Raw genomic sequence first — 23,940 nt, 5'->3', positions numbered from 1 at the left:
GAGCGGGAGAAGGAGAGGAAAAAAAGGGCTACCTGTCATATGTAGGACCACTTAATGAAGCAAATTAAGTTGGACATGTCCCATTCCCACAAATATCAAAGGTGGGGAAATTGCCTTGGCAATGCTTAAGATAATTCAGATCTCTGTTCAGGCCTACATTAAATGTGTCAAATTTGTAAAAGAATTCCCATATAGATGTCTTCCTTTGTACTCTTGTGGTAAAATTATTTTGTAGAAGACTGACTACTTTTAAATCCATTATTGAATATCCTGGGCAGTTAGTCTTCCTGGATAGGTTTATGCATATTCTAATTCTTGATGTTACATTCATGTTTCCCAATCAGGTTAAACAAATCAGACAGGTTCTTGTGGGTCAGCTCCATGAGAAACAGTCTTTTGGAGAAGTGAGCATTCTTCTTCAGGAGCCTTTCATGTGCAGAGTCGTAACAGCGACAGATGTTAAATTGGGTATCATTGAGGCAAGTGCTATACTAGGTAAGTATGAAAGGATCCTTTTATTTTCTTGGCATTTTATCATCAATGATTCAAGGAATAATGAGAGGACCTCAAAAAGATTTGAATCTCTTTCAATTCAAGATACAAGAATCCAAACTGTGGGTACCCATCCAAACATTAAGTAAACCATTTAATTGAATTTTCCCCTCACTCCTGCTTTGCCAAGTTTTTTGGTGCTTGTCAACAGGCTACGCAATCCATGCATGCCTCTCTCGTTCAAAACATGCTCTTGGTTTCTTTCTTCTCCTCACAAATAGCCCCCTTAAGCTGTGTCTACACGTGCACGCTACTTCGAAGTAGTGGCACTAACTTCGAAATAGCGCCCGTCGCGGCTACATGCGTCGGGCGCTATTTCGAAGTTAACTTCGACGTTAGGCAGCGAGACGTCGAAGTCGCTAACCTCATGAGGGGATCGGAATAGCGCCCTACTTCGACGTTCAACGTCGAAGGAGGGACCGTGTAGACGATCCGCGTCCCGCAACGTCGAAATTGCCGGGTCCTCCATGGCGGCCATCAGCTGGGGGGTTGAGAGATGCTCTCTCTCCAGCCCCTGCAGGGCTCTATGGTCACCGTGGGCAGCAGCCCTTAGCCCAGGGCTTCTGGCTGCTGCTGCGGCAGCTGGGGATCCATGCTGCATGCAAAGGGTCTGCAACCAGTTGTCGGCTCTGTGGATCTTGTGTTGTTTAGTGCAACTGTGTCTGGGAGGGGCCCTTTAAGGGAGCGGCTTGCTGTTGAGTCCGCCCTGTGACCCTGTCTGCAGCTGTGCCTGGCACCCTTATTTCGATGTGTGCTACTTTGGCGTGTAGACGTACCCTCGCAGCGCCTATTTCGATGTGGTGCCGCGCAACGTCGAAGTTGAACATCGACATTGCCAGCCCTGGAGGACGTGTAGACTTTATTCATCGAAATAGCCTATTTCGATGTTGCTACATCGAAATAAGCTATTTCGATGTTGGCTTCACGTGTAGACGTAGCCTTAATTTCTTTCATGGCATTAGTCTGATCATATGGTGTTGTAGTTTTATCATATCACATCATAGGTGGTGTCTTTTATAGAAATATGGTAAACGGTATAATATTATAGTGGAAGGAAATCCATCAGTTGACATTAAGAGGTTTTTTACTGCCCATGTGTTCTCTAAAAATATTTCATTTCCTATAGCACTGATATCACTTGTTACTATTTTTTCTATACTAATTACGTCAGCTGATGCAAAACAACTGCACAATGGGCCGTTTTAAGTAAATGCAACATTTCACACATGAAAGTGCTTCTTCCAAGCATATATTAATGCCATCTTTCCCATCTGGCAGACTCATACTCCAAATAGGCTGTACCAGGATTTTAGCACTGTGCAGCTTTCAAATCAGAGTCTACTTTAAGATCACTTGAAACTATACCCAGTACAGATGTTATAATGATGTGCATAATTAGTTAAATATTCCCTAGACAGAGTTGAGTTTTTCAACTATATTCTTTGTTTTACTACAACGTGCTAAAGGATACGACTTCTTTTCATTTCATAAACTTGGTTTATGTAGAATCATAGAATCACAGAGCTGGAAGGGACCTCAAGAGGTCATCGAGTCCAGCCCCCTGCCCCAAGCAGGATCAACCCCAACTAAGTCATCCCAGCTATAACTATGTCAAGCCAGGACTTAAAACCCTCCAGGGATGGAGATTCCACCACTTCCCTAGACAATGCATTCCAGTGCTTCACCACCACCACCTTCCTGGTAAAGTAGTTTTTCTTAATATCCAACCTACTTCTCTCCTTCTGTAACTTCAGACCATTACTCCTTGTTCTGCCATCTGACACCACTGAGAACAGTTTCTCACCTTCCTTTTTAGAGCTCCCCTTCACGAAGTTGAAGGCTGCTATGAAATCACCCCTCAGTCTTCTCTTCTGTAAATTAAATAAGCCCAAATCCCTCAGCCTCTCCTCATAGGTCATGTGCTCCAGCTCCTTAATCATTTTTGTTGCCCTCTATTGCACCTGCTGCAGCACATCCACATCCTTTATATACTTGGGGGCACAAAACTGGAAGCAATACTCCAGATGTGGCCTCACCAGTGCCAAACAGAGAGGAACAACAACCTCTCTAGATCTGATCAAAATGCTCCTCCTAATGCACCCCAATATGCCATTGCCCTTCTTGGCATACTGTTTACTCATATCCAGCCTTTCATCCACTATAATCCCTATGTCCCTTTCCACTGTACTGCTGCTTAGCCAGTCAGTCTCCAGCCTATAACAATGCTTGGGATTCTTCCGTCCCAAGTGCAGGACTCTAAACTTCTCCTTGTTGAACCACATCAGATTTATTTTGGCCCAAGCCTCCAATTTACCCAGGTCACTCTGGATTCTATCTCTACCCTCCAACGTATTTACTTCTCCACCTAGCTCGGTGTCATCTGCAAACTTACTGAAGATGTAATCCATTCCCTCAACTAGGTCATTAATAAAGATGTTGAACATCACTGGCCCCAGAACTGATCCTTGGGACACTCCACTTGAAACCGACTGCCATCCAGATATTGAGCCATTGACCACTACCCATTGTGCCCGACCATCAAGCCAGTTTTCTATCCATTTTATAGTCCATGGATCCAATCCATACTCCCTTAATTTATGGGCAAGAATGTTGTGAGAGATGACTTTATTGCAATGACATACTAGCCATACATTAATGTCTAATTAGTCTCTAAATTGATGGGCTATTTTTCCTAAAAGTGTGCTAGGTTTTCAGTGTTTAGGCAGTTGGTGTATTATGACTGCTGATTATTACAATAATCAGAATCATCTCACTCTTACCTTGTGCTTCTATCGTGCTCCTCAGTTCATTGTATCTACTTGTCATGTGTTGCCTTATACTTAGATTGTAAGCTCTTTGGGTTTGGGACTCCCTTTTCATCCCGTGTGACGTATTCAGTGCTCTGCAAAATGGGGTCCTGATAGATGATTAAGGCACTATTGCAATACAAATAATAAATAAGAAGAGTGGGTTTGAAACAGAGTTTTATATTGGCCTGCCTATAATATGGCAGATGATTTCTGAATCTGAGCACTGATTCAGCAGCTTCTTTACAGAATCTGAATGTTCGCATGAATCTGCTGAGCAGTGAGGAACCTCTTAGGGACACAAAGGAAATGTGTCTTGATTTCATATCTCAGTGTGCTCTGAGGGAAAAGCAGATGATCAAGGCTGTTACTTCACTATGACTCACTATACTTAGTGTATGCCCACACAGCCAGAGTAGCGCACAAACTACTTTACACTAGCTTGAATCCAGGTAGTATGGGTAGCAATGGCAGGGAAGACAGTGGTACATAGTCTAACAGAGCAAGTGAGCTGAGTACATACCCAGGGTCCAATCTGGTCTTGTACTATCTGTACTGAAGCCTGTGTTGCCTTGTTTTCCACTGCTGCTGTTACCTGTACTAGTTGTATTTAAGATAGCTTGAGGAGAATAACCCATTGAGCAGTTTTAGTTTTGTAGCCCTACACTTAAAAAAGTGAAACTCATACCTGCGTAGAGGGCCGATATAAGGCCCTTCCACTACTGACAATTTATTTTCTCAGAACAGGTTTTGGTGTGAAATATCTGTACTTTTGAGGACACACACAAAATTCAGAGAGAAACTTGACTCTGTCAAGCCAAATATAACAGCCATTCTGACCTAAAACCCAAAGTAATGTGAGAAAAAAACATACAGATTGAGAAGTTCCTGAATCTCACCTGTACCAGAGGGGGTATCCATGTTAGTTTGTCTCCACAAAATCAATGAGAAGTCCTCTGGCACCTTATAGGCTAACAGATATTTTAGAGCATACACTTTTGTGGGCAAAGACCTGCTATGTCAGATGCAATGTAGTGGAGATTCCAGAGGTTTAATTATGCAGGCTCATGAAAAGGAGGGAGTCCAGAGCTGATGAGGTCAGTTCAGTCAGGGAGGATGTGGCCTACTTCCAGCAGCTAATGTGGAAGCGTGAACACCAAGAGAGGAGAAACTGCTTTTGTAGTTGCCCAGCCACTCCCAGTCTCCGTTCAATCCTTTATTAATGATGTCACATTTGTAAATGAATTGTAGCTCTGCAGTTTCTCTTTGGAGTCTGTTTTGGAAGTTTTTTTTTTGTTGCAGGACAGCTACTTTTAAATCAGTTACTGAGCGTCCAGGGAGATTGAAGTGTTTTCCTACAGACTTTTGTATTTTGCCATTCCTGATATTGGATTTGTGTCCATTTATTTTTTTAAGTAGAGACTCTCCAGTTTGGCCAATGTATATGTCGGAGGGGCATTCCTGGCACACAATGACATTAGTACATGTGCAGATGAATGAGCCCCTGATATTGTGGTTCAAGAGGATAGGTCCTGTGATGGTGTAGATATGTGAGCAGAGCTGGCATCGAGGTTTGTTGCAGGAATTTGTTCCTGAATTAGTTTTTTTGTTGCGTGGTCTACAGTTGCTGGTGAGAATCGTTTCAGGTTGGCGGGTTGTCTGTAGGTGAGGGCTGGCCTACCTCCCAAGGTCTGTGAGTGAAGGATCGTTGGCCAGGATTGGTTGTAGATCACTGATGATGTGCTGGAGAGGTTTTAGCTGTGGGCTCTATGTGATGGCCAGTGGTGTTCTGTTATTTTCCTTGTGTGGCCTGTCTTGTAGCAGGGGGCTTCTGGCTGCATGTCTTGCTCTGTCAGTCTCTTTCTTTATTTCCTTAGGTGAGTACTGTAGTTTTAGGAAAACTTTGTAAATGTCTTGCAGGTGTTTGTCTCTGTCTGAGGGATTGAGCAAATGCACTTTTACCTTACTTCTTAGCTGTAGACAATGGATTTTGTGGTGTGCCCTGGATGGAAGCTAGAGGCATGTAGACAAACAGTTGTCTGTGGGTTTCCGGTATCAGATGGTGTTTATGTGACCATCACTTATTTAACACCGTAGTATCCCAGTAATGAATCTGATCTGAGATCAGTAATTTTTTTAGATGGTGCTAAAGCCAATTGTCCATTCTCAGATTTTACGTGGGAGAATTTGTTAATGTTTCTACTCACAAGAAAATTATTTAAAAATAGGCCAGATTTTTCTTTCACTTGTGCTGCATTGCAACTCTGTAGGTACACCATATTCAGTAGAGTCCATTCTAGTTCTTTTTTTTTTAAGTGTTAGGAACAAATCTTACATCCTGGCATGAATGAGTTCACTGAGAGGTCTCTGTGTGCAGCAGAGAATATAACATGGCTGGTTGTTGGGATTCTCTGCTTTGATTTTCTTCTGTGACCTTCCTACCAATTTTACCTCACTTCATTTTTCTGGCCTGGGCTAGACATAACAATGTACATAAGGAAAAATCTACAGGAAATACATATGACTGGGATTTTAAACAGGTTCTTTTGTATCCTAATTTTAGAACTCTGAACAGGTCAGTTCAAAAAGCATGGTGTCTTTTGCATTAATAATGTATTGACCTTATGATGCTTGGTTCACATAAACAACGGTATCAATTTTTCTGTAATTTCCCTGAATCTCACCAGCTATGTATAATTTGAGTCAACTGTTTAGTTCTCAGACAGGCAATTGAAGGAACTTGTAATTGTTGCTGGAAGCATAGTTCTTAATTTGATAGGTGGCACTGTTCCCTTGGAATCCATATTGAACCAATGGATCAGCAAAGAGCTGTGCATAACCCTGCAGCTGGAGGTGCCATCTCATTACATCAAATAAGACATGTCACAAAACTCCTGACCACTTGTGATTAGTAAAGATCCCAAGAGGCTTTCTGTAAGATGATGGATATTAACCCTGTGGCCCTGTCAAATTCCTATGCAGGTAATTACATTCTGCCTGCTTAAATTCCCCTTGCAGATTCAATTGGAAATAGCTTTCTTTCTTTACTTCTTTCCCTAAATTACTGTTGTAAATCCAGAAGTTGTTATATTTCAGTAACAAGTGAGGATAACCCTACAATTCCTATTTGTTGTCCTAGTGAGTTCCATGTGAGGGTTTTAGGGTTACATTTAAATTGACCATATTCTTTTGCCAGCTTGGTGAACATCCAGCTGCATGAATAGCTGATGCCAAAAAAGCAAGAACTCTGTAAGGATGAAGAAGCATGACTAAGTGTGACAAATGGGTGGCAAAGGAGGGCACAGGGCACAGTTGCCCAGAAGCCCAGGGATACAATAGGGCATAGAGCTCTGGGCCCTTTAAATTGTTGCCAGAACAGGGCTGTGTGTGGTGGGGAGTGTGCCACAGTACAGACAGTGCTAGGGCTGGCTGGCCCAGTCCTGTACCTTCCAACCAAAGCCCAGCCCCTTCTGGGAGGTGGAGCAGGGCCCCAGTCACCTTGTCCAGCGGCCCAGTGAGGCTGTCAGCCCTGCTGTGCATGATCATAGCCCTCTGTCATTCTACATTACAAGACTGAGGCATCCATACATAAACTTATCATTACTTTTTAATTTCAAGTCTCAAGAGAGGTGGCCATGTTAACATGTATATGCAAACACAATAAGGACTCTAGTGGTACCTTGAACACTCACAAAACTATGATGTGTGAAATTTAAAAAAAAACAATTAAGAACCCTGTGGCACTTAAAAGGCTGACAGATTTATTTGAGCAAAAGCTTTTTGTCAGTGAAACGCACTCCATTAGATGCATCAGAATGTGCAGATGGATACAAAGCTGATGTTGGAAAGCTGTTTATGCTGGTCATGCATGTTCATCCTTACATTGTTCCTTGTTTCCAACATCAGCTATTAATGCATCTGAATATTAGTCTTTATGGAACCACAGGACTCCTCATTGTTTGTTTGTTGGTTTTTATATTTCAGATATGATAGTTTTGTGGCATGCCTCAGATCAGGGAATACCGAATTCAAGATTAACTCTCTTTTGTTCTACATTGCCACACTGCCTGCATCTGTTCTTGAAGTAGGGCTTGATCCTTTTCCCATTTATGCAGATGTAAGTTTTAACACTGATTTCACTCAGTAGGTTACAGGTTCCTGCAAGACAGTCAACTCACATACAATCTGGCCTTGGATTAAATCTCACATAGGAAATTCAAATCTAGTCATGGCCAGACTTGAAGCTTGCTCTATCAGAGAAGCCTTAGCTTCTGTTGCAAGTAAACATAGAATAGGATGTTGCTGGGGTCCTCTTTTTAGTGTATTGACTTGGAGACAGAAGGTGAAGTCCTGGCTCTATTGAAATCAGTGGAGGTTTTGCCATTGGTGTCAGTGGGGACAACATTTCCCTCAGGCTGCATCTACACTATGAAATAAAATCAAATTTAATTCAGTTAACTCAATTTTACCACCTGAATGTCTTCACAGTGAAGACCATTAGCTCAATTTTTGGGTGCACTAATCTCAAGATTACAAAATCATAGTTACCTGACAGGTATCGTGTCAAGCTAGAATTCAGAAGTTTGATAAAAGCCCAGTGTGGAAGTGCCACATCTTAAAAGTAAATTTATTGGCCTCCAAAGGTGTCCCATATGTAACTCATAATGCCCCCTCTGAGTGCTCTGCTCTGCCCAGTGCTCTCCAGGAACAAGAAGACTGTGAATTTCCAAGCAGGAGCGGCGAATCTTTATCTGTGGGCTCATGTTAATGACAGCTTCAGAAATGACTTCTTTCTTTCTACACTATTAGCACAGTGAACGCATCTACCTATTCAGATAGCCCCTGCAGGGAATTCACAGCTCTGTCTGTACACTTGCTGTTTTTTTTCTGCTCTGTCTGGCTCCAGCCCTTGCCCCGCTGTACCACCTGTCAACAAGGCTGTGTTGGGGGTCATGCTTGCATAACACGCCAAGAAACATCTCAGTGGTTGACATTTGTTTGTGAACCTTCTTCTCTCCCCCACAGGTGCCACACATTCTGTGTCTTTCCCACACTCAGCCTCACCACGTGGGTAGCCCCCGAACCAACCAAACCCAATAAAAGGATGTGCCTGCTGTTCAGTGCTGACAATGCTGCCAGTTGTACATTTAGGGCTCCAAGGCTGGGAAAGATATTGTGGGCTTTGCTGCTGCCACGGGGAAGTCTCCACTGGCGGTTAAGATACTAGGGGTTTTGCTGTTGCTGTGGGGAAGTTTCCCCCCAGTGGTTAAGATACCAGGGGCTTTGCTGCCTCCATGGGGAAAGACCACCTCAACTGCACCCCCAACTATTGACACCCCCTCTTCTCCCATACCAGGCCTCACTGCTGCTGGGGAAAAGTCTCCCTTGGCAGATAAGGGGCTTGCTACTACTGGGGAAGGACCACCTCAACTGGTCCTCTACTGAACCACCCCACCCCTTGGCCCATACTGGGGTTTGCTGCCACTGGGGAAAGTCTGCCCCGGCAACTAAAGGGTTTGCTGCTGCTGCTGGAGAAAAGGTCCCTCCATCAGCTAAGGGAGAAGGACCACTTCAACTGCTGTCCCCCAACTGCACCCTCCCTTCACTCATACTGGGGATTGCTGATGCTGGGGGAAAACCAAAAATACTTTTTCCTGCCCTTTTCTATGCTCTTTCTTTTCACTTGAAAAAACAGTCTGGGACCCCACATTATTTTCAGGGATCACATGCATGCAATGGTGGGAGGTGGGACACTCAGTGGATGGCAAGTTGAGAATACAGTTATTGCATGGAAGCCTTATAGTGCACTGGAAAGCCAAAGACTTTCCCCAACACGACATAGTGAAGAGGGAACCAAAAATTCTTTTTCCTACACTTTCCTATCCTCTTTCTGCATTCATTTCAGGGATCACATTCATTTCATGGATCACATGCATGCAATGATGGGAAGTGGGACAAGTAGACAGCCAGTTGAGATACAGTTTCTGCACCTGTATTGGCAATGTAATATGGGGGGAAACCAAAAATTCTTTCTTCTAATTTTGAGGATCTCTGCATTATTTCAAGGGATTAACATATTTTCAGGGTTCAGGAGGAGAATGAGGAAATGCAAGGGGGGAGATGATGTCAAGATCAGCGAGCATATCCAGAATGCTACAGGGATGAGGGAACTGTGGGATAGCTTCCCACAATGCACTACTGCAACAGTGGATGTTAGCCAAGATGTGTGTGACAGCAACGACTCAACTTTGTGGGGAGCACGGTGGAAGTGAGGGTGATCAAAATTGAACTTATAAATTCCAGTATTAGAAAACCCATATAAATAAATGAGATTTGATCTCGTAGTGTAGACTTAGATTCCGCAGCAGACACAGCTGAAGAGACTGAAACTGATAGATTTCTGGTTTCAGAATGGATGGATTTTCATTTGTTAAAAAAACCCACATATTTAATTCACAATTTATAGATGCAAGTTGCCATGAATGAAATATTAGTTTTGGCTACTACTGATGTAACACAAAGACTACGTCTACACTAGCCAAAATCTTCGAAATGGCCATGTAAATGGCCATTTCGAAGTTTACTAATGAAGCACTGAAATACATATTCAGTGCCTCATTAGCATGCGGGCAGCCGCAGCACTTCGAAATTGACGCGGCTCGCCCAGACGGGGCTCCTTTTCGAAAGGACCCCGGCTACTTCGAAGCGCCCTTATTCCTATGAGCAGATGGGAATAAGGGGACTTTGAAGTAGCCTGGGGCATCTCGAAAAGGAGCCCTGTCTGGACGAGCTGCGCGGAGGCGAGCCGCATCAATTTCGAAGTGCCACGGCCGCCTGCATGCTAATGAGTCACTGAATATGTATGTCAACGCTTCATTAGTAAAGTTCGAAATGGCCATTTGTATGGCCATTTCAAAGCTTTTGGCTAGTGTAGACATGGCCAAAAAGCTAAACTGTGTAAAGTAAAAATGTGTTTATTTGTCTGCAATAAAAAAGAATGATCTTTTCATAAAATCAAAGGTAACAAATTTTTTCTAGTTCTTGTGTAATTGTAGAGTATTGAATGACAAATTTATAATCAATTCAATTTGCCTAATTATTAGCAGAGATCCCAGTGAGGTAATAAATAGGAAGTGTTTCCTTATGCTAATTTATGTATTCCAGAAACTTCCAAATCTTGTGATTTTATTTCAGTATATATTTTATTCCTGTATGGAGAGAATAAAAACACATGATTTAAAGTAACAAAGCTATGATAAAAGAAACATTTATTATTATGGCATACTGATCCATTATTTTTATATATAAGGCTCACCTTTCCTCAAATGAGGTAAATCATATCAAATTAATGAAGTGGTATTTTTATAATAAAACAAATTACCAGGTCTTCAAATAAAAATAATCTATATTTATTCTGCAAATATTAATGACCCATTGCTTTTACTTATGGAGATATTTGTGCAAGTTGATCAGAACTGTGTGTTATAATAAGGGGCTATTATTTCCTGTGTAATAAATTGAATTAACAATTCTTAAAGCAAAGGTAATCTGTTTTTATCCAGCATGTAATGAAAGAACTTTAAATCAGCCTGGGCAAAAATGCCTTTTCAGTTTTTCAGTACAGAAAAACAGCCAAATTTTGCTTGACTGGATCCATGTGGTAACATTAAACAGGTTATAAGTGGTATTATACATAATTGATTTTCATGTATTATCACCTTAGAGAACACAGGTATTAGAAATGCCTGTTTTTAAAGTGGCAAAATGTTGCTTAGAACACTGCAGAGCTAGATGATAAGAAGACTTAAATGTTATTAGATTGGTGCAGTTCCCATGAGTGAAATGTGTGTGTTCCAAGATTGAGTGAAGGTTACACGGGGAAGAAAGGAAAACAGCCTGAACAGTCAGGCTCTATACAGGTGGAATATGTGCACTGACAGTCTTTTTATTGGGTTTAGAATGATACAGTTGCCTTTGCAATGGCCTGTCAGTCTTCAAGTAAATTTCCTCCTAAAATACTATGATGATGAGGGCTAAAGAGAACCCTTAAAAACGGGACCAGGTAAAATATCCACTGAAAACAGTGGGAGTTCTTCCACTGAAAACAATGGTTGCTATTGCAGTCCCATTGAGATAAAATAAGCAGATCTTTCATTACCATATTGACTGTGATGGAGTGTACCAAACCTTTTAGAGTAACAGAGGGGTAGCTGTGTTAGTCTGTACCTGCAAAAACAATGAGAAGTCCCATGGCACCTTACAGACTAACTTTGGAGCATAAGCTTTCATGGGCAAAGACCCATGTCATCGGATGCATGGCACGTTCACGCATTTTAGTCTATTTTCTTTTCTTTTCTTTTAGTCTATAAGGTGCCTCAGGATGTCTTGTCGTTTTTGCAGACTTTTTCAGACACTCTGGAGGACCCCTTCACTGTTATCACACCCTGTTCTCTCTCCCCCTCAAAAAACAGTATAGCAGGGCCTGCCAAGCAGCCTGAAGAAGGCTGCAGAGGAGGCAGCCAGTCAGGGCAGTGATGTATGGCAGGGCTACAATCCTTTTCTAGATATTCCAACATTCAGCTAACTAAATTCCCTAAAAAAGATTAAACCAAGAGATAGTGGGTCCCTGAAAATCTTCAGGAAGTGTTGCAAGGAGCCAGGTGAGCCAATGGAGAGAGAGATTTTTGAATTGAAGCAGTGATCTGCAGCTGCAGTCTTTTCTTTGAGAAAGGGTGAGCTGGGAGAGATGGATTAAGCCAGGAACCAGGTACAGAAGTTTTCAGTAATGTCCATATCTAGAGAGGAATCTTGTAACAACAGATGTGTGAGTAGAAAGGGGATGTTTCGTCAGGTGTAGTCAGATTATTATTTAATTCTGAGTTTGGTTTGTGAGACTTCTCAAGCTGATTTGTGTCCTACCTCCCCGTCCAGTGTAATTTTAAAACTGTATCCCAGGGAAGCAATTCTGTGTTCTAATCTACTTTTTTCAGTTGATCGGTAACATCTAGCAACTAGGTAAACTGGGAAGCACGGGCAAAAGTGGCAGCCCAGGTAGTAGAAGCCATTTGCATCTGCCCCACACAGCAGATGGGCAAACAGCCCAGTGGGTCATGGGTGGAGGGAACCAGGTACAGTGCCTGCCTATAGCAGGCAGCAGGCTTGGGGGCTGAGGATCTCTCATGGTCTGGCAAATCGGACCAGAGAGGTGCAATCTGTAGTAAAAGCAAGGCCTGAGTCAAGTCAGTTCCTTACTGGAGCTGTAAGTGCATGCATGGTGTGTTGTTCTGGCTGAAAGAATTACAGCATCTGAGGCAGAGCAGTGCTGGCAGACATCACACGAGTGACAAGATGGGATAGTTCAGTGGTTAGAGCATTGGCCTTGTAAACTGAGGTTGTGAGCTCAGTCCTTGAGGGGCATTTTAGATGGACTGGGGCAGGTCAGATGGCAAAAAATCTTGTGATCGGTCCTGCTTTGAGTGCAGGGAACTGGACTCAATGACCTCTCCAGATTTCTTCCAGTTCTGTGATGTATGATTCGTACTGAGCAAATGGACAGAAAGGAGCTCCTGTCCAGCTACTAGGAGTCACCCAGTGTAAGGCACTGAGGTAAGAGTGAAGAAAGGGGCTATGATGAAAGGACCCAGAGAATCCAAGCATTGATGCAGCATAGCTAAAGGGATATGGCAGATGACTGCTTTTTCTAGGGTCCCTAGTTTGGAACCTCAACTAATAGATGAGTTTGGGTCCCCCCATTGCCTACTCCAGAAGGGAATGAGGCCTTTGTAACACCCCAGAAGGGGAACTGAATTACTGTAGTGGCCTACCATGAGAGCTGGGGCCATAAAGACCTGGAGTATGGACTCAATATTAGATATGAGATCATTTAAACACAGTCAAGCTAATTACAGTCATAAGCCCAAGGAAGGCTACCAGGAGAGAGAGGCCACAAGCACTCTACCACAGGGAGCTCCTGAGAAGTAAGCCATCCTTCTGCACTGACCTTGGGTTGCTGAGATTAAAAACATACCAATGTTGTTGGCTTAAGTGTTGCTGTAACATAGCTTGCTGTTTATAGTTCTGTTTGTGTGTGTGTGTGTGTGTGTGTGTGTGTGTGTGTGTGTTTATGGCACTGAGGTAGAGAAATGTGCCTTTTGCAGATTTCGCATCCTTTCAATGTTATCACACAATGGCTACGTCTACACGTGCACGCTACATCGAAATAGCTAATTTCGAAGTAGAGACATCGAAATAGCCTATTTCGATGAATAACGTCTACACGTCCTCCAGGGCCGGCAACGTCGATGTTCAACTTCGACGTTGCTCAGCCCAACATCGAAATAGGCGCAGCGAGGGAACGTCTACACGCCAAAGTAGCACACATCGAAATAAGGGAGCCAGGCACAGCTGCAGACAGGGTCACGGGGCGGACTGAACAGCAAGTCGCTCCCTTAAAGGGCCCCTCCCAGACACGCTTTCATTAAACAGTGCAAGATACACAGAGCCAACAACTAGTTGCAGACCCTGTATATGCAGCACGGAACCCCAGCTGCAGCAGCAGCAGCCAGAAGCCCTGGGCTAAGGGCTGCTGGACACGGTGACCACAGAGCCCCGCAAGGGCTGGAGAGAGAGTATCTCTCAACCCCCCAGCTGATGGCCGCCATGGAGGACCCCGCTATTTCGATGTTGCGGGACGCGGATCATCTACACGTCCCTACTTCGATGTTGAACGTCGAAGTAGGGCGCTATTCCCATCCCCTCATGGGGTTAGCGACTTCGACGTCTCGCCGCCTAACGTCGATTTCAACTTCGAAATAGCGCCCAACACGTGTAGCCGCGACGGGCGCTATTTCGAAGTTACTGCCGCTACTTCGAAGTAGCGTGCACGTGTAGACGCAGCTAATGACTCACTTAATAGGAAATATTATACTATATATCTCCACAGATGAGAAGCATTTCATTTTCAGGAGTTCTTCAGGACTACTGAATGTGTTTTAGCATTGTTGCCTTGTCCAATGACAAATAGAGGAATTTTGCTTGTTATAGAAACTGTGTGTGGCCTTAGGCAGTTGCTGGAAAATGAAGAAATGTTACATTATTCCTAAGGAATCTGAATAACCTATCACAGCTGCAAATCCCAGAGCTCCCTTACACTTTCTATAGGCAGACAGCTAGGAGAAAATGTATTTTTTGAAATAAGCACTTTCCAATTGCCTGTAGTGTTTGTCTAACAATATTAGTGGAAAAAAGACAGAATTAGCCATAGATTAGTCAAATTTATAGTATTTTACATGTAAATAAGGGCTTTAGAATATATTTGAAAATCTTGATATACAATGCAAAATAGAGAATTTATATTATGTCACGAAGGGTTATGTTTGTCTATTAATTTCATACGTCAGCAGAAGGAATTCAAGTTTGTTGTTGTAGTTGTTGTTTTTCACAACCCACGCTGTTTAATACTTGCTCTGTTTTTTGAGATTGCAGATTTCTTTCTTTACCCATTGTCTGTCTTGTAATTGAGTGAAATTTGCCAGATTGTAATTACTAAAATGCTCCTTCAGCTCCATTCCCAGACCTGAAATGAGCTCTGTGTGGCTTAAAAGCTTCTCTCTCTCACCATACCTACATCTACACTAGAGAGTTTTATCGACAAAACCCCAGTTTTGTTAACAAAACTTATGGTACATCCACACTAAAAATGCATTTCTTGACAGTAGATCAACAGAATGCAGCAATTTTGTCGACAGACTTCTGGTTTGCCCCCATGAGGCAGAACACCTTTTTTGACAGACTCTGTTGGCAAAAAAGCCATGTGGACACTCTGGGGGGTTTCTCTTTGACAGACATGGCTTCCAGGTCACCGGGCAGCCCTGTCTGCTATCCTTTCAGTTGGCTGCTCTGTTGAGAGAGCAGCCAGGCAGGCTGGCTGTTCTCTGTCGACACAGTGGATTGCTGTTTCGATCTGCTTTCATGTGTGGCCGCAATCTGTTGACAAATGTTTTGTCAGAAGATATCTTCCGATAGTAACTTCTGTTGACAGATTGGTGTAGAGTAGACATAGGCCAACCAAAATTGTTCCAATAAAAGATATCACGTCATCCACCTTGCCTTCTTCATATTCACTACTCTAATCCTTTAATTTTCATGTTTCGTAGTGACTTGTAAGTATTAAATTCATAAATACTAAGACAAACTGGCTGTAAAAGGGTACCATTCTTTATTAGTAGTGTTTTAAATCCACTTGCACTCCATTTGTGGAAAGTGTAAATTACTGCTCAGAGGAAGGCAAAAGAGAATCATTCCTCTTTAAGTTTCTTCCTGTATTTTAGTGTGCAGTTATACTTAATGAATCATAATTACCACAATTCTTTTTCCTTTTGTCTTTTATATTTAGTGATGTCTTTCACAGGTAATAGGCAGATTTTAAAAGCAGCACACAGCAGTTTCTGAATCTGGCCATTTGGTTTAGGTGTTATCAAATGGGAGATGTGCTCTTCAGTAAAATCAGCCCTAAGTTTTAGAGAGAGGCTTTGTCTATATGTAATGGATCGTTGAAGTGGTGCTTAATTCTAAATGGATTCAGCTGAACTGATGTGGGGATAAGTGAACATGTGCTGACAATGGTTTGCCCTTGTCTACACTTAGGCTGTGTCTAGACTGCAGGGAACTGTCGGCAAAAGATACACAAATTGCTCAGTTCTCTTGGCAGATGCTTTTCTGATATTTGGCCTGTCCATATGGGGCCAAATGTTAGAACCCTCCCCCGCCCGCTCCCCTTGGAGACATCACTTCTTCCTCAGGGAATGAGATGTACAGGGAAGTTGACAGAATGCTCCCAACTATCAGATCTCTGCCAACAGATCTGCAGTCTGTATACATGCTTTGGCAACAAAACTTCTGTCAACAGAAGCCTGCAGTATAGACATAGCCTTACGGATAAGGTGTGACCAGCACGGACACAACTAAACTGATTGCCAAAAGCTGAGTGTTGAACTGATGCTATTTCTAAATATAGACAAATCCACAGAAATGTCACTCCTTCTTCCTCTCAATCTAACTCATCAATTTTTCATAACCTTTCAAAAACAATAATGAAACACTGAACATGATTCAGCTAATTCACTCACTCCTCAGTCTACACTATCATTGCTGATTTTTATAGCTGCACCTCCTTTGTGCCAAATATTCTCTTGTCTATTTCTATGAACTGCTAAGCAACCAAGATCTTCATGAGTTTGAAGCAAATCATTCCGTTCTGCACAAAAAAACAAATGATGAAGTAGAAAATATTCCTTGGATTTCAACTGGTGGCATTTCCAACACATGGTGTCTTCGTGGGTGGACTTAGCGGCCAGATGGAGGGGGATGGCTTTGCCAGCATGCAGACTAAAATCCATGGATATCTGCACTCAGCCCTGCGTATTTTAAAGCATCTGTACAGAATACCTGATCCAATGCTCACTGAAGTCAACCAGAGTCTTTCTATAGATTACAGGAGGCTTTCATTAGGGTGCACAGCACATACCCTTCCAGCTGTTGTCCTGGATTTCCACTTTGTGTGTGTCCAGACTCCCACTTTCGTTTGTTGTGTTCCATGTTTTATCATCACCATCAGCGTTATCAATTGTCTCTCTTTAACAGACTATCTTTGACATCTAGGGCTAATTTTCAAGTCTGCTTCTATATCTGGACAAGTTTTGTTTATTTATATTTTCTGTGCAATTTCTCCTGCTTTCTCCTCCTTCTACAATTGTGACTTTCGTTACCCATTTAATTACACATGAAAGTTTTGCCATAGATAACGGAAATACGGACTGGGAGTTAAAGGAAAAAGGACCTTCAAATATATGTGTTCTTCTTTTGACTGTGCTGCTGTCCTGCAATATCACCTTGGACTAACCATTTAACTTCTTTGTGATGTACTTATTTTTAAATGAGAGGAAAGTATATACTTAAAAACACTTCAAATTGGAATAACTAATCTAAAATACCACTGCAAATGTATGAAATGGGAATCTCTCGTACAGAGTTCAGAACAAATGCTAATACCAACATCACCACTCTTCTTGGATACGTTACATAGAATAATCATTAATTAGGAAAGCTTAACCAGTGGGCTGAATGTGAGATGCATTGTTAGACTAGTGGTTGATTCTAGTCATATAGGGTTCTGTAATGCCCCCCTCATATAATTTTGGAATGGTGACTTGGAAAGTCAGCAGGCCTACAGCTTTGGGCTTCCAGCTCAAGTCTTTGTCAATTTAAGGTGTCTCAATCCTCTGGATGGGATTGTAGCTAGTTTGGTCTTCTTGATGGTAATGCCCAACTATTCCATCCTTAGGGGTCAGCAGTCATACCTCTGGGGCGTATCGGAAGACCCAAGCACTCACTTTCCTCTAGGTCCAAGCACAAGACCTTGGAAATGAAGCAGCATGCACCTGCCCTGGGTCAGGCTAGATTACTTGCTCAGCTTTCCCTGAGCCACTTCCTACAACACTGTGTCTCGGTTTGGGGCATGGTCATCAGGGTATTTTTTTCAGACCTCCAGTATTAAGGCCCTATGTTTATAGCCTTGTCACCCCTTTGCCAGCCATTCGGTCTACATGTTGGGGGAGGTCTAGGAGAAGTGGAAAGAGCACAGCCAAGTCATCTCAGTAGAAACTTCCTCTCTGGTCACTGCTCTGCAAGACTTCACCAGGAATTGGCTTCTCTTCTTCCCCTCCCATCCTCTTTCCCTGGGCTGCCAAATCTCCCTTTATTCTGGTCTTCTCCAGGCAGACTTGACAGTGCCTCCCTGGCCCATTAAACTGGTCTACAAATTGAAACAAAGTTTCAGTTGTTTTGATAAAATTCAGTGACTATACAGAATTTTGCTATAGTATCATAGGGCTGGAAGGGACCTCAGGAGGTCATCTAGTCTAGCCCCCTGCTTCAAGCAGGATCAACCTCCACTAAGTCATCCCAGCCAGAACCTTGTCAAGTGGGGACTTAAAAACCTTGAAGGATGGAGAATCCACCACCTCTCTAGGGAATGCATTCCAATGCTTCACCACCCTCCTGGTGAAGTAGTTTTTCCTAATATCTAACCTACACCTGTCCCTCTTCAACTTCAGACCATTATGCCTTGTTCTGCCATCTGACACCACTGAGATCAGTTTCTCACCCTCCTCTTTAGAGCTCCCCTTCAGGAAGTTGAAGGCTGCTATTAAAAACTATAATGGGAGATACAAATTTCCTAGAACTGGAAGGGACCTTGGGAGGTCATCTGGTCCAGTCCCCTGCCCTCTTAGCAGGGCCAAGCACCACCTCGACATCTATTTGCCCCGATGCCTAAATGGCCCCTTCAAGGATTGAGCTCACAACCCTGGGTTTAGCAGGTTAATTCTCAAACCACTGAGCTCTCCCTATGCTGTTTTCAAAAAGGGCATCCATCTTGCTGTATCATGTAAGGATTTTTCACAAATCAAAAAGACATTTTTCATGCTTTTTATTCCACCTTATGCATGAATAACTTGGTAACTAGTAAGTTATAGCTCTTTTAGAAGGTCTGTTGTAAGTCCTTGTTTAAAGAATGAAGGAGCAAAGTTTAACCACTGAGTAACTTTAAATGATTGGATGCAACTGAATTGATGTTTTTTTGACAACTTTATGCATTTAACCATCAGTCTCTTTTCACGGACCAGCAGCAATCAGTCATCATCTTGACATCCCAGCATCCTTGATATCTCTTTTTCAAATCGTCTTGATGTCCTGATGAAATCTTTCCCCTTGCTCTTCACTTACACTTCCTAGATTTTTAGGAAAATAATCAAGATGGGAGTGCAAAAAATGAACTTTCAAGCTCATGTTGCATCCAACTCTCAAATTTGTTCAGCATGTTGCCAACAATGTTTTTATAATCAGGATTTTTATTATTCCCTAAGAAGTTTTGTATGACATTTTTGAAGGCCACTCAAGCATCTTTCTGTCTCATTCATGGTTTCTTCGACATTAGTGTCAAGAATCAGTTTCCTGATCTGAGGACCCACAAAGATACCCTCCTTAACTTTTTGGTAATTCAAAGCTGAGAACTTGTTGCAAATGTACTAGAAACATTCACCATTCTTGTTCAGTGCTTTCACAAATTGTTTCATCAAACCTGGCCTGATGTGGAGTGGAGGTAGCAGTACTTTGGGCTCAATCAGTTTTCCATGAATTATATTCTTGGAGCCAGGAGTCAGACTCTCCCTTAGTGGCCACTGTTTCCTTACCCAGTGAACATCTCTTTCTTTGCTATCCCATTCATATAAAAAGCGTGGCATTTTTGTGTAACCAGCCTGCTGACCAAGCAGTACACACAGCACCTTCAGATCTCCACATATAGTCCATTCATGCTCTGGGCAATGCACCTTTTCAAGGAGAAGCTCAAGATGTTCATAGGTTTCTCTTAAGTGAATAGAATGGGCAATAGGCACAGAGGCATATTGATTGCCATTATGAAGTAGAACATCTTTCAGGCTTGTCTTTGAAGAATCAATTAACAGTCTCCAGTCACCTGGTTGGTAAGCTGTCCCCAAACTCTGTTAATCTGGCAATGTTATTGCAGTATATCAATAGAACATCCTTAAAAAAATATAGAACAAACTCTTTCTTACGGTTCCTGTACCAAGAAAAAATTGTCCCAGGGAAAGGAAATTCTTTGCTTGAAGTCTGGATCCCAAAACCAGAGCAGAATCTTTAGGCAGATGCAGGTCTCTCACCAACTCATTCAATTCACTTTGGGTGAAAAGTTGTGCTTTATTCCTGGCATTTTCTTGTCCATATTCAGTATAACCTCCAACATTATCGGCACCGGTGTCGAAAGATGACATGAATTCTTCAAGACAATTTGGTGGGTTATGGATAGGCACATTAGGTCCATGTGGTATTGACCGTATTGCAGAAGGAAAGTCTGGGTAAGAAATACCGTGCTCGTTTCAAATGTTATATCCTTCTCTATTACATAAACAGAAATAACAGTCATCCCCTTGACTCTTGGGCTCATGCCAAACCATGGGAATTCCAAATGCCATAGACTTCTTTTTTCCTCCTCCATTGTCTCAAAGACTCTGCACACGATCAACACACTTTATGAGGGGCCCAAGACTTGTCTTAATCCCCAAGTTTTATACCAAAGTAGGCATGATATACATTTCTAACAAAATCTGTTTATGTTCTGTCTTTGCGTCTTTGGAACGAAACTGCCACAAATGTAACAAAATATGTCTGGATCATCCAGGCAACTTTCAGATGCCATGTTAGGGGTTTATCTGAAAAAATGAAGAGAATACAGTCATAAATATCATTTGAAACATAAAACAATGAAACCATTCTGTTTTGTTACTCCTATAACATATAATACAATAATTTGGTGATCCTCTTCAACTAAATTAAGCTAGGTGGCATTCATTTTGATGAATTCAATTAATTTGTGGTATTTTGCATGTAAGTTCAGAAAAGGGCAACTAAAATGATTAAGGGTTTGGAACGGGTCCCGTATGAGGAGAGGCTAGAGAGACTGGGACTTTTCAGTCTGGAAAAGAGGAGACTGAGGGACGATATGATAGAAGTATATAAAATCATGAAAGGTGTGGAGAAAGTGAATACAGAAAAGTTATTTACTTGTTCCCATAATATAAGAACTAGAGGACACCAAATGAAATTAATGGGTAGCAGGTTCAAAACTAATAAAAGAAAGTTTTTCTTCACACAGCGCACAGTCAACCTGTGGAACTCCTTACCAGAGGATGCTGTAAAGGCCAGGACTCTAACAGAGTTTAAAAAAGAGCTCAATAAATATTTGGAGGTTAGGTCCATAGATGGCTATTAGCAAGGGGTAAGGTTTGGTGCCTAGCCTTTTGTCGAAGGCAGGAGATGGATGGCAGTAGACAAATTGCTTGATCATTGTTTTCGGTTCACCTCCTCTGGGGCACCAGGCATTGGCTACTGTCAGCAGACAGGATACTGGGCTAGATGGACCATTGGTCTGACCCAATATGGCTGTTCTTATGCAAGTTCTTGAAAATAAGTCACTGCATATAGTTTTAAATTCTTGAAAATGTCACAGCATATAACGTATAATACATAATAATAGCATTTTTTTGAAAAAAGTAGACTCCAGTTTCAGAAAATCTGTATGCCATGGGTGAAAAGGACATAATTTTTGACTTCAACACCCCAAAATTAGTTAAAAATGCAATGGAACCCATGCAGACGGGTGTTATTGCTAGAGCCCTGCCCCTCTGTCAGCCTTAATGTGGGGTTTGTAAACTTTACACACTAAACACCTAGCAGCTGGACGACATACCTAGGAGTTAGGACTCCTGGATTTTATCTTCAGCAATGTTGCTGACTTACCATAGCTGCGTCTACACGTGCACGCTACTTCGAAGTAGCGGCACCAACTTCGACGTTAGGCGGCGAGACGTCGAAGTCGCTAACCTCATGAGGAGATAGGAATAGCGCCCTACTTCGACGTTCAACGTCGAAGTAGGGACCGTGTAGACGATCCGCGTCCTGCAACGTCGAAATTGCTGGGTCCTCCATGGCGGCCATCAGCTGGGGGGTTGAGAGATGCTCTCTCTCCAGCCCCTGCGGGGCTCTATGGTCACCGTGGGCAGCAGCCTTTAGCCCAGGGCTTCTGGCTGCTTCTGCGGCAGCTGGGGATCTATGCTGCAGGCACAGGGTCTGCAACCAGTTGTCAGCTCTGTGGATCTTGTGTTGTTTAGTGCAACTGTGTCTGGGAGGGGCCCTTTAAGGGAGCGGCTTGCTGTTGAGTCCGCCCTGTGACCCTGTCTGCAGCTGTGCCTGGCATCCCTATTTCGATGTGTGCTACTTTGACATGTAGACGTTCCCTCGCTGCGCCTATTTCGATGTTGGGCTGAGCAACGTTGAAGTTGAACGTCGACGTTGCTGGCCCTGGAGGACGTGTAGACGTTATTCATCGAAATAGACTATTTCGATGTCGCAACATCGAAATAAGCTATTTCGATGTTGGCTGCACGTGTAGACGTAGCCCATGTGTCCTTGGGCAGGTCCTTCAACCTCTTTACTTCAGTTTGGAAGGAAAGAAAATTGTTTCTAATTTTCAGACTTAAAAACCTGCTCCAAGGATCTGAAAATTAAGTGGAATCCTTTTCTTCTGATGAATCACTAGCACTTGAATCCCTGCAGTAGGATTCAGTTACAGTTATGTTTGCTGGAAAATACCAGCTGATCTAAACTAAAACGTTTTGCAGAAAATGGTCATTTTTGATAAATTTCCTACTGCTTTGGAAAAGATTTGAAAGAAATGTCAAAATTGTCAACATTTTCAAAACAAAAGATTCTGTTTTTCAGTTCAAAGTTACTTTTCAGTTAAAATGCCAAGTTATAGCATAAAATGATCAAAATGAAAAGAAAAACATTTTCAAAATGATTAAAACAATGTTTTGGTTGACCTGTTGTTTTTTTTTACATTTTTGATTAATATAAATTTGAGATTATTATTTTTGTCTCAATTCAAGACAAAACCAGTTCTGAAATCTTGAAAATTTTCATGAGATTGGGCAAACCAGTTCCTACACAAATCTATGGAAAGCCACTGCCCTCAAGTTATGCCCTAAGACACTGAAGGCAATAGGATAGCACAGATGTAATTAATGTGATCTTAGTAAGGAATTATGATAGTATACAATAAGAATAGAATCTAGTTTGCCTTCTCCTACCTCCGTTGTCTTTGAAGGTCTATTAGGAGCATAAATAAGTAAGAACTTTGTATCTGCACTCAGCTCAGTAAATATGTCTCTGAACACACAGGATGAATGTTATAGCCATTTTTACACAGTCAGTTTAATGTAAAGTGATATCATGTTCAGCTAAAGTATTTTCTAGATCAGTGAGTCAAATCTACACATTCTGTGATTCATTTAAAATAAATCCATTTTATTAGTGATCATAGTGATTCTTCAAGTGAACTGAGTAGTTCTTGAAGCAGACCTATACCTGTAGTGATCTCTAATTTAAAGTTTTGAGATATTGCATTAGTCAAAGGACAATTTTTGGCCTTTGAAATATTTCTGTCTTAAATGCTGTCATGCATTAAATTATCACCATATTTCAGCATCGTAAACAATTCCTCTAAACCAAGAGCTATCCAAAAGCAAAACACATTGAATAAGAGAACAACAACATAAAAACATTCAGTAACATGAAGCTGAAAAACAATTCCATTACTTATCTGCAGCTTGTCCCTGTGCACCTCTGTTGTCCATTAATTTACATAAACCTCCTGGCAGTTTATCCTGGCTAAGGGGTCTTTTAGATGTTATTCTTGCCCAAGGGCTTCATGACAATTGGCTATTGATAAGTCAAACACATTCTGCAGCTATCACAGAGAAAAACTATTTAAAAATCTTTTTAGTAATGCCAGAAAACATACTGTGTCTTTCTTAATATGCATTTTCCTTTCCCCACTGCTATTTGGTAATGCCTATTTGTGCTGTACATCAGAGGCCACAAAATGGGTACTTGCAAATCAGTCAACGATGAAAAGGGAAAAAGATGGGTGGTGGGAGCAAAAATC

The 23,940-nt window shown here is 42.1% G+C and overlaps 1 protein-coding gene across 1 annotated transcript in view; it reads left to right on the top strand.

Moving 5' to 3' along the window:
* CNBD1 (cyclic nucleotide binding domain containing 1) overlaps positions 1-23,940 on the top strand; it is a 350,612-nt gene that overhangs the window by 276,682 nt on the left and 49,990 nt on the right. The window contains exon 9 of the mRNA XM_074985440.1: positions 345-495. Within this exon, the coding sequence (XP_074841541.1) occupies positions 345-495 (151 nt within the window). The remainder of the gene's footprint in view (positions 1-344; positions 496-23,940) is intronic.

This window comes from Carettochelys insculpta, chromosome 2, assembly GCF_033958435.1.
Source record: "Carettochelys insculpta isolate YL-2023 chromosome 2, ASM3395843v1, whole genome shotgun sequence".
NCBI lineage: Eukaryota > Metazoa > Chordata > Testudines > Carettochelyidae > Carettochelys > Carettochelys insculpta.
This window is presented reverse-complemented; position numbering and strand designations above follow the sequence as displayed.